Source organism: Palaemon carinicauda, chromosome 30 (genome assembly GCF_036898095.1).
Source record: "Palaemon carinicauda isolate YSFRI2023 chromosome 30, ASM3689809v2, whole genome shotgun sequence".
NCBI lineage: Eukaryota > Metazoa > Arthropoda > Malacostraca > Decapoda > Palaemonidae > Palaemon > Palaemon carinicauda.
The window spans coordinates 8,208,589-8,220,932 of record NC_090754.1 but is presented as its reverse complement, the minus strand read 5'-3'; the positions used below and the strand labels follow the sequence as shown (position 1 = coordinate 8,220,932).

The 12,344-nt window shown below is 33.7% G+C and overlaps 1 protein-coding gene across 1 annotated transcript; it reads left to right on the top strand.

Moving 5' to 3' along the window:
* The first annotated feature begins 4,434 nt into the window (after positions 1–4,434).
* On the top strand, positions 4,435–10,346 carry LOC137623377 (uncharacterized). Its single transcript, XM_068354210.1, has 2 exons — positions 4,435–4,863; positions 10,206–10,346. The coding sequence occupies exons 1-2, from the start codon at positions 4,435–4,437 to the stop codon at positions 10,344–10,346; spliced, it is 570 nt and encodes a 189-aa protein (XP_068210311.1).
* The last annotated feature ends 1,998 nt before the right edge of the window (positions 10,347–12,344 follow it).

Here is a 12,344-nt window from a genome sequence, read left to right as displayed (position 1 = left end):
GTTATGAATTTATTTATCTATTTCTTTATATATCTGTACATACGTGTAGAATATATATATTGTAATTAAAAGTGGTTAAAAAGTGATTTCATCTATTTTCCCTTCTAATTTATAAACTTAAAACTGAACCTAGTAAATTAGCACTAACTTCTAAGAGTATTGTTATGAACTATAAAGTGCTACATGAAATCGTGAATAAAAAATACGAATCATAACAAATGGCGACCTTGCCAGGATATTCTACACGTCGTGTATGTACAGAAATTTTCCTAATTGCCTCTACTATCGAACATATGCGTATTTTTTAAATATATTAATCCAGCGAAGTTTTGTGAAACGTGTTCTCATTTTAGTTGACTATTGATGGCTGCTCTGTAATGTTGATTTTTTGCGACCAAAAAATCTGAAAGGTTAAGTGAAGTGTAAAGTTTAATGTTTAAATTTAGTTCTAATAGCAAAGTTTATTGTAATTATGGAGCCCTTTGATTTGAATGCATTTGTTAGTCAACCCTCTATTGGTTATTTGCGTTTGCGTATGATACGTAAAGATGACTGGTTATCTATTGCGCGTAATATAGAATTTGTTCGTGATGTCAAGAAAACGTGGCGTAAATCACAAGTCAAGCATTTTGTAATAAGTAAATTGGTTGATAATGATATATTAACTGAAGAAGCGTTTGATCTTTGTGATGAAATGAGTTCAGTGTTAGAGGTAAAGAGGTTAGAGTTGCAGTATGCTGAGAGAGAAAAAGAGAAAGATAGGAAAGAGAGGTCAGAACGTGAAGAACGAGACCGAAAAGAGAGGTCAGAACGTGAAGAACAAGACCAAAAAGAGCGGTTAGAACGTGAAGAGTGTGAATATAAGTTCAAGTTAGAACAACTTAAAATTGAACACGAAACTGGTGATGTAGCTCCGTTAGAAGATAGTAACACTAATGTAATTAAGTATTCAAAGATGATTCCCTCCTTTGACGAAAACTCGCCTGATGAATTTTTTGCTTTATTTGAGAAGTTGGCAGATAGTTTAGTGTTACCTAAGGTAATATGGCCAATTCTTATTCAACCTGCTTTAAAGGGTAAAGGTCGGTCTGCCTTTCTTGCTTTAACATTAGAAGAAGGTAAAGATTATGATTTTATTAAAAAATCTATCTTGCGTGTGTACGAACTCACCCCGGAATATTACCGCTTAAAGTTTCGTAAATATCGTAAATTTGACAACCAGTCTTATGTTGAATATTCTCATAATATTGTGCGTATGTATGATAAATGGTTAAAGTTTGCTGGTGTTTCGAGCATGGATGAATATAGAGAACTAATATTAATAGAACAATTTATAAGAGGTATACCCATTGATACGCAGAGGTATTTATTTGATAAAGAAGTAACTACTCTTCAAAGAGCAACTGTACTTGCTGAGAATTTTAGGTTATTAAGACCTCGCTATTCAGGTAACCAATCCAGGAAGACACCAAGTAAGTCACCTCAAAACTCACCACCAAAAAGTCCTTATAAATTACCTGTTAAATCTCTTGGCTCTGGTGCTAGTTCATGTATAACTTGTTATTCGTGTGGTGAGGTCAGTCATGTGAAAGCTAGATGTCCCAAACATTCTAGGAAGAATGAAAGAAAGAGTAAAGGAGAGGAATCTAATTTCTCTTGTTGTGATATAAATGCTGAGTCAGCTGGTGGTGTTGATGGTTTCAAACCATTCTGCTTTGACGGCATTTTGGTTACTGGTGATGAAAATAGTAAGGGTGTTGTTGTAAAGCTAATGCGGGACACCGGTTCATCGCAGAGTTTAGTTGTTAGAGGGGCAGTACCTGGGTTAGAGGACTGTCTTACCAATGATAAAGTAATAGTTAGGAGCATAGGTGGTTTAACTTCTTTGCCTCGGGCTAGAGTGCATTTGGATTGGGGCATATTCAAGGGTAATATCATTGTGGGTATTGTAGAGTCTCTTCCGATTCCTGGCGTAGATGTTCTTGTTGGAAATGATGTTGCAGGTAATCGTGTGGTACCGGACCCAGTGGTATGTGATACTCCTTGGGAAGTCAGCCCTGTTCAGCAGTTGGAGGATGTGGAACGTGAGTTGTTCCCATCTTGTGTAGTTGAACGCAGCAGAAGCCTGCGTGGTATTGTTTTGACCGAATCGGTGCCTAGTATTGATGACCAGTTCAATGCTGTTGAATGTGGTGCTAGGTCTGCAGTTGAGGATGACAAGGTGAGAGATGGAGTATGTTAGATTTAGGGAGAGATTTTAACTACTCTCTCTCTAGTTTGTTTAATGAAAGTGTTCAACCTGATATTCCTACTGTGGTTAGGGAGAATAGTTTTGATACTACGAGTAGGAAAGGTTGTAATGGAAAAGTTGGAAAAGTATTGACAACATCATGCAATGATGTATATAAAATTAATGTCACAGATTTGAAACATGAACAAATTAACGATGCCTCTTTACAGCCTTTGTTTAAGAATGCATTGACAGAGAAGGAGAGTATGGCAGAATCTACATGTTACTACTTGAAAGCGGGAGTGCTAATGAGGAAATATAGATGAAGTACCGCAGCAGCAACTGCCTCTTGGGAAGTTAAACAACAGTTGGTGGTTCCAGCATCTCTGAAAAATCCTGTGATGAAGGTGGCCCATGAAGTCTCTACTACTCATCTTAGGATTAAGAAGACAGCATAAAGTATATTGCAATACTTTTATTGGCCTAGCCTTTTTCGTGATGTGAAGGTATTCTGCAATTGTTGCATAACCTGTCAAAAAGTAGGTAAGCCCAACCAAGCACCTAAACCAGTGCCTTTAGTCCCTCAAGTAGTCTGTAATGTTCCTTTTGAAAAAAATATTTTTGACTGCGTTGGACATCTACCAAAAACAAAAAGACAGCATCAATACATGTTGACTATAATGTGTTCTAGTATTAGATATCCAAATGCTATTTCTTTACGGAATATAACTACTAAGAATCTTATTCCACACCTTGTCAAGGTTTTTACTCAATATGGCATACCTAAAGTTGTTCAAACCGACCGTGGTACCAATTTTACATCAAAGCTTTTTCAGGATGTTATGTTGGCTATGGGTGTTCACCATTCAATATCTACAGCTTATCATCCGCAAAGCCAGGGGGCGCTAGAGCGATTTCACCAGATGCTTAAGGAGGCTCTGACTAAATACTGCCATGAACATCAGAAGGAGTGGGATGAGGGACTACCATTTGTGTTGTTCGCCATAAGAAATACTCAGCAAGACAGTTTGGTATATTCGCCTTCTGAACTACTTTATGGTAGGAGTGTTAGAGGACCCTTAAAGGTTTTATATGATGTCTGGCTTGAGAACCACGAATCAGGTAAAGACTTACACCAATATGCTGTTACTCTTAAAAAGCAATTAGATGAGGCTCGAGTATTTGCACATCAGAATCTGTTTAAAGCACAAAATAGTATGAGGAAAAGGTTTGATGTTAAAACTGTAATAAGATAATTTAAACCAGGTGATCAAATTTGAATGCTTAAACCCACTAAGAAGTCTTTAGAATGTCGTTTTGAAGGACCCTATACTGTAGTAGAGAGACAGGGCAATAATGTATATGAAATTGAAACTACTGGTAAAAGGAAAGATAGGCATCTTGTTCATATGAATAGACTTAAGCCTTTTGTGTCAGAGAGCACTAAAGTAAAGTCAACAGTGCTTGCAGCTGTAAACGTTAAGAATGATTCGGTTATTGTTCCAGAGAAGGATTTTCAAATTGGTAATGATTCTCACCTCTCCAATTCTGAAATTTTAATTGATATCTCCGCAAAATTAATGCATTTAGGTTCTTATCAGGCTAAGGATGTGGAACGTTTGCTGAAGTCTTTCAGAGATCTGTGTGGAGATGTACCAACACAAACGAAACTTTTGGAATATACTATCATTTTGAAAGAGGGAACAACCCCATGCAAGCAAGCACCTTATCGAGTATCCCCATACAAGAGAGCTATATTGAGAAAAGAAACTCGGTTTCTACTGGAAAACGACTTGGCCGAAAGCTGTGACAGTCCTTGGTCTTCACTGTGCTTATTAGTACGAAAACCAGATGGATCATTTCGACTCTGCACCGATTATAGACAGGTTAATAACCTCACTGTTACAAATACATACCCACTGCCTAGAGTGGATGATTTGATTGATCAAGTAAGTTCTTCTAAAGTTGTTACACGTATAGACCTTCTAAAAGGATACTACCAAATTCCTTTATCACCATCTTCAAAACCCATTACTGTATTTGTTACACCTGATTAATTGTTCCAATATAAGGTTTTACCTTTTGGCTTAAAAAATGCAGGACCAGTATTCCAGAGGGCAATGAATGATCTTCTAGAAGGACTTCCAGGAGTTGCAGTTTACTTAGATGATGTTATTATTTTTACAGAGTAGTGGTCGGACCACATGAAGGGCTTGAAAGAAGTATGGCTGCGTCTGAGGAAGGCAGGTTTGACAATAAACCTGAAGAAAAGTGACTTTGGACATGCCAAGATACAGTACCTTGGATACGTTGTGGGAAGCAATGAAGTGGCACCAGTAGATGCCAAGGTGAAGGATATCATTGCCATACAGCCTCCCACCTCTAGAAGAGAAGTTCAACGATTCCTGGGAATGGTTGGATACTATCGACGTTTTTGCGAAAATTTATCAGATGAGGTCGCTCCTCTCACTTCTCTTACAAGCAGTAGAAAAAAATTTAATTGGACTGACCATTGCAAGACTGCCTTTGAACACTCAAAACGCATCCTGGCGTCTTGTCCAGTTTTGCAGGCACCAGATTTTAGGAAACCCTTTTCAATTGAGGTTGATGCCAGCGACTTGAGAACGGGAGCTGTACTGCTACAGGAAGGGACAGATGGAATCTTGCATCCAGTAATGTATGCTTCTCAGAAGCTCAAACCTCACCAACGACCTTATGCAACTGTTGAAAAAGAAGCTTTTGGGTTATTGGTTGCATTGGAAAAGTTTGCAGCTTATCTCCAATGTTCTCCATTTACTATCAATGTCTACATGGACCATCAGCCTCTAACGTTTTTACAGAGAATGAGAACAAAAAATCATCGACTCATGAGATGGTGGCTGATGCTACAAGAATATGATTTTCAAATACACCATATAAAAGGAAAAGACAATGTATGTGCAAACATGTTATCACGGAATCCTATCTGATGGAGAATGTTAAAATAGTCTTTTCAGTCATCATGATGGTGATGACGACTTTTTGTGGGGGAATATGTTATGGTTCCCGTTGTATATTTATTCAATATTTTTTTCATTTAGTTTTCTTTTCAGTCACTAAATGGAGTGAGTATCATTAGATATGTATGATTGTTTTCAGTCACTAGGTGATGTGACTAAATATTTTTAATTTAAGTATTGTTTGTTTCATGGTCCTTGGATGACTGAATATTGTTTACTTCGACAATAAAGTTTTCTTTTTCCAGTGTGCTTCCTGGATTGGTGATTAACGGTTCTTGGATTCATTACTTGGATATAAAAGTGTTTATTTGTATTCGGTAAGATATTATTGTTCATTTTGTTTCGAAACACCAGTGGATTTATTTAAGAGAAAGTTATGAATTTATTTATCTATTTCTTTATATATCTGTACATACGTGTAGAATATATATATATATATATATATATATATATATATATATATATATATATATATATATATATATATATATATATATATATATATATATATATATATATTGTAATTAAAAGTGGTTAGAAAGTGATTTTATCTATTTTCCCTTTTAAATTATAAACTTAAAACTGAACCTAGTAAATTAGCACTAACTTCTAAGAATATTTTTATGAACTATAAAGTGCTACATGAAATCGTGAATAAAAAATACGAATCATAACAATATATATATATATATATATATATATATATATATATATATATATATATATATATATATATGTGTGTGTGTGTGTATATATATATGTATATATGTATATATGTATATATATATATATATATATATATATATATATATATATATATATATATATATATATATATATATATATATATATATTTATATTTATATTTATATTTATGTTTATGTTTATATATTTATATGTTTATATGTTTATATGTTTATATGTATATATGTATATATGTATATATTATATGTGTGTGTGTGTGTTTATGTATGTGTGTATACTGTTTTGATTCCTCCAAGGATTCTGAACAATTTTAGAAATATGAATTTTCAAATATGTATTGAATTAATAACCATGAATGGTCAGGCATGTCTCAATAACCTTAGAATAAGTATGCTTATATTTTTTATCATTATAACTATTACCTGTATGATAATATTATTCGGTTTAGACTGACGAGTTTGTATATGATATCTGGTTCTATATATCAGTGCTGGGTGTGAAAATTTCTTTTCAATCACTCGTTCTTCAAAAATGTTGCACTTCAATATCAATATTCGTATTGCTAACACCTGCCCACCATTCTCATATAGCTTGTTTTTTCTAGCGACTCCAAAATCTTAAAAGCCCAATGGAAATTATCACGACACAGAACGTAGCCTTATAAATGACATTTGTGAGACAAACCATTCTCATACATGGCCAGGTTTCGCCTCCAGCATATACCATTTGACAACCCTGAAAAGACATGTTCTACTAATTTCCCTACCCTATGGATTAGCCACTGTTATAAACAGAAGACCCGCTAATAATGCAATCAAATTCCTAACTGACCTTTGCCCATACTAGGTTAGTAAAGACATCTCGATATGTCTTTACTAACCTTCAATGCTTTATTTTTTATTTTTTATTGGATTACCATTCCTTTGACACCTGCATGATCTCAAGAAAATTTTCTAATATTTAGATTTAAATCTTATACCCACCCTCTTTGGCAGTTTTACCTAATTGTGTTCACTAATTCCAGACAGGACAGTATTATGTATGCCGTGGCCATTGGACGCATCCATGAGCCGACCTCACAACGTCATCTTGCCTAAACCAGGATAGAAGACGCTGCCCTTCAAGTCCGTCCCATTTAAAATCTGTAGACGGGCGTTACTTACGGCTACCAATATAAACTAAATTTTATCCTGAGAACCACTTGTTACACCGAGAAGAGAGCCCAGCAATCAACAAGAGTGTAGTAACTTAATTATTTTTTCTTTCTTTTTTGGTCACAAACATTTCATTGAATTAGTGCATGTCATCATTTCGGTATCTATGTGACTATTTTACTTGTTATCAACAAAAATAATGATGAACTCCAATATGCCTATTTCTACTCTACGGGGGAATGTCATTCTGATCTGAAAACCCTCCAAGTGAAACCTCCCCATTACCGGTATCTTTACGGTTATATAGAGATTGATCCTTCGCAACCCAACCCCTATCAATTAATACTGAACTTTTGAAGTTAAATAACTAAGGCTGTAAACGTTAAAAGGTACATGGTGATTCATGGTGCCGAAGTATTTAGCGTATCCATTTTGATAGTGGGGTAAATAATTTAACCCCTTTTTATAGGCCTCGGTGGCAGACTTCAAGAAAAGTGGGCCGAGTACAATTCCACCACAGACACACTACTACACATACACACACACACACACACACACACACACACTCTCTCTCACACACACATATATATACATATATATATATATATATATATATATATATATATATATATATATACATATATATATATATGTATATACATTATATATACACACACACATATATATATATATATATATATATATATATATATATATATATATATATATATATATGTATGTATATATAATGTATATACATATACATATATATATATATATATATATATATATATATATATGTATATATATATATATATATATATATATACATATAATGTATATACATATACATATATATATATATATATATATATATATATATATATATATATATATATACATATATATAAACATATATATATATATATATATATATATACATATATATATAATGTATATACATATATATATATATATATATATATATATAGATATATATATATATATATATATATATATATATATATATATATATATATATATATATAAATATATATATATATATATATATATATATATATATATATATATATATATATATATACATACATATAAACAGCAGGTCAAAAGGGAACAGGCAACAGGAGTAAACCAAGCAGGTTTGTTTTTATACCTCCTCAAAAATATTATTATTATTATTATTATTATTATTATTATTGTAGTAGTAGGGTGGCCAGGACACCAGCCACCCGTTGAGATTATGGGGTGTTTTGACTGGCCAGACAGTACTACATTGGATCCTTCTCTCTGGTTACGGTTCATTTTCCCTTTGCTTACACACACACCCCAGATAGTCTGGCCTATTCTTTACATATTCACTTCTATTCTCATACACCTGACAACAATAAGATTAACAAACAATTCTTCACCCAAGAGGTTACTGCACTGTAATTATTCAGTTGTCACTTTCCTCTTGGTAAGGGTAGAAGAGACTCTTCAGCTATAGTAAGCAGCTCTTCTAGGAGAAGGACACTCCAAAATCAAACCATTGTTCTCTAGTCTTGAGTAGTGCCATAGCCTCTGTACCATGGTCTTCCACTGTCCTGGGTTAGAGTTCCCTTGCTTGAGGGTACACTCTGGCACACTATTCTATCTTATTTCTCTTCCTCTCGTTTTGTAAAAATTTTTATAGTTTATATAGGCGATATTTATTTCAATGTTGTTTCTCTTCTTTAAATATTTTATTTTTCCCTGTTTCCTTTCCTCACTGGGCTATTTTCCCCGTTGGAGTTCCTGGGCTTATAACATTCTGCTTATCCAAATAGGGTTGTAGCTTAGCAAATAATAATAATAATAATAATAATAATAATAATAATAATAATAATAATAATTATAATAATAATAATTATATTATTATTATTATTATTATTATTATTATTATTATTATTACTAGTTAAACCAAAAAGCTCTAACAGGGAAAAATAGCCCAGTGATTAAATAAAATGAGGAAATAATGAAAAATTTAAATAGAATGTTTCAAAAGCAGCAACAACATCAAAACAGATATTTCATATATAAACTATAAAATGTGACTTATATCAGCCTGTTCACCGTAAAATATTTGTTACAAGTTTAAACTTTTGAAGCTCTACCAATTTAAATAGCAATTGAGGAAGCTTATACCACAATTTGCTCACAGCTAGAATAAAACTTCCAGAATACTATAATATAATATTGAGCCTCAGAATGGAGAAGGCCTGCATATTACAATTAACTTCATACCTAGTATTACGAACAGGAAAAAACAGTACAGGAAGATCTGAATGAAAAGGATGATCAGAATTAGGAAAAGTCTTGTGCAACATGCACAGCGAACTAATTGAACGACAGTGACAGAGATTATTGTCTAGATCAGGAATACGAAACTTAATAGACCGTAATTTCCTATCCAGTAATTTAAGATGAGAATTAGTAGCTGAAAACCAGACAGGAGAACAATACTCGAAACAAGGTAGAATAAAAAATAAATAAATAAATAAATAAAATAAAACGCTTTCAGAATATATTGATGACCAAAATTCTTAAAAGTCTTTTTCAATAAACCATTTATTTTTTCCAATTGAAGAAGACGCCGGCCTAATGTGGTTCTCAAAAGAAAATTTGCTGTCGAGAATCACGCATACAATTTTATAAGAGTTATGCAGAGTTAGATAAAACATTATCAATGCTGAGATCCATATGTTGAGGAGCCACTGTTCTTGACCTGCTTACAATCATAGTTTGAGTTTTGTTAACATTCAACTTCATTATGCATTATGCACTAATTTTAGTTAGTTATGGGATACAGCATCCCCAGATATATATTCAGTTGATGGAATTCATGTAAAGAGTTTAGCATATGTAACAAGGTTCTTTTTTAGGCCAAACCAAATGTCATGTGTATAAAGTATGAAAAGTAATGGGCTCAGAACACTACACAGAGGAACACCAGAAATCACATTTCTAGACTCACTATGGTGACAACAGCAAAAATCTTTGCAATCTATTACTCAAAAATTCAATAATAATTCTAAGAAGCGACACATCTAATCCCAACTGTTTGAGTTTTAAAACAAGGGCCTCTTGGCTAACACGGTCAAAGGCAGCACTAAAATCATAGCCAATCATACGAACTTCCTGACCACAATCAACGACTTTCTGTACAGCATTGGAGAGTGTGATGGCATTACATGCTCCAGGTCCCTTTTGAAAACCTGATTGTAAACTAGGGAACAGAGGATTAACCTCAGAAAGCATATTAGGACGTTCAAAAACTTTATATAATATGGAAGTTATGGAAATTGAGTGGTTATCTGTTAGACTTGAGATACCACAAATATATTTACATAGTGGAGTAACATCAATTCTCCAGCAAGTGCTAAAAGCTCCTCATTTTAATAACTTGCGCAAAATATCAGATAACCTTGGAGCTAAGAAAACTGTAGTCTTTATAGAAATCAAAGGAAAAATACCATTTGGGTCTCCATATTCATAAGCATCAAGGTCCATCAAGAGAGCTTTAACAACGCGAGATCAAAAAGCTGAACTAGTTAACTAGCCGCAGAAAACCAGGAATGTGGAAGAACAATTTCCTCATTACTCCGCTTACTGTAACACAGCAGCCAAAAGAGTTGTCTTCTCTTCTGGACAGTGAGTGACAGAACCATCTGGTTTAAGTAAATGAGGACCTGTCGCATCTATACCAAAGAGTGCAGATTTAAGGGTAGTCCATCCCTTATGTTTCTAGGTTGTAACCGGAAGGGATTCTTTTATGATTAAATTGTATTCCTCTTCAGATGAACCATAAACTATCTGAACAAAAGCTCAAAGCGAGTACAGTTATTCCAGGTCAAATCTGATCTGTTACCCTTCCAAAGATTATAGGTTTCCTGCTTCTTTAAATTAGCACGTTTACAATCATCAATGAACCACGGTTTGTCCTTCACTCAGTACTTTAGCACACGAGAAGGGATACACCTATCTATTATGTTGACTAGATACTCATTAAAAGGGACACTGAATCAACACTACTATACAATTGTGACCAATTCGAGCCCAGAAGATCACTCAAAATCCCATTCTAGTCTTCTCGAAATGTCATATAGATCTTACATGAGTATGATACATCAGGGACAGGTTGCTTAGGGTTCACTACTAATGAAGTTAAGGCATAATCAGATGTCCCAACTGGAGAACCAACCTTACTTGTTATAACGCCAGGGGACTCGGTGTATTCGAGGTCAAAGAAGTTACCAGACCTTTGAGTATCTTAACTTATGATTTGCTCACAGACTGATTCATAGAGAAAGTCTAAAGTTCCTAAGTCATGGCGATAGGTAGGAGAAACAGAATTAAGCCACTCCCTATGGTGAGTATTGAAATCACCAACATAGACAAAAGAGATCTCTCTATCAACATCTTGTACCTTAGCCATTATAGTAAGGAGAAAATCAAAGATAGAATCATCCATGTCTGGATTCCGGTAAGTGGAACATAATAGTAGTTGTTATGCCTGCCATAAACTTTTATTTCTATTATTATTATTATTATTATTATCATTATTATTATTATTATTATTATTAATATTATTATTATTATTATTTGCTAAGCTAAAATCCTATTGGGAAAAGCAGGATGCTATAAGCCCGGGGGCTCTAGCTGGGAAAATACCCCAGTGAGGAAAGGAAACAAGGAAAAATAAAATATCTTAAGAACAATAACTTTTAAGTAAATATTTCCTAAATAAACTATACAAACTTTAAAAAAACAAGAGGAAGAGAAATAATATAGAATATTGTGTCCGAGTGTACCCTCAAACAAGAGAACTCTAACCCAAGACAATGGAAGAACATGGTACAGAGGCTATGGCACTACCCAAGACTTATAGAACAATGGTTTGATTTTGGGGAATGGGACAACTCGATGCTGCCAACTCGATGCCAGCCGACTAAATGCCAGCCAACTCGATGCCATTAACTGCATGTTCAGATTTATCTGTAAAAATGCATTACATCCTAACGAATATATTACTTCATTCCCTTTACTAATAGAATACCATAAAAGCAGAAGTTCAAAAGTAGAATTAAATTTTATTGAAAATTATGAGCTATTTCACGTAAAGATTCCAGCGGAGTTCTTTCATTAATATTTAAGACTATGTATTGAAGTCTTTTATCTGCACCACGGTATCGTTTTAGCTTTAAAGGTGATGCGTGA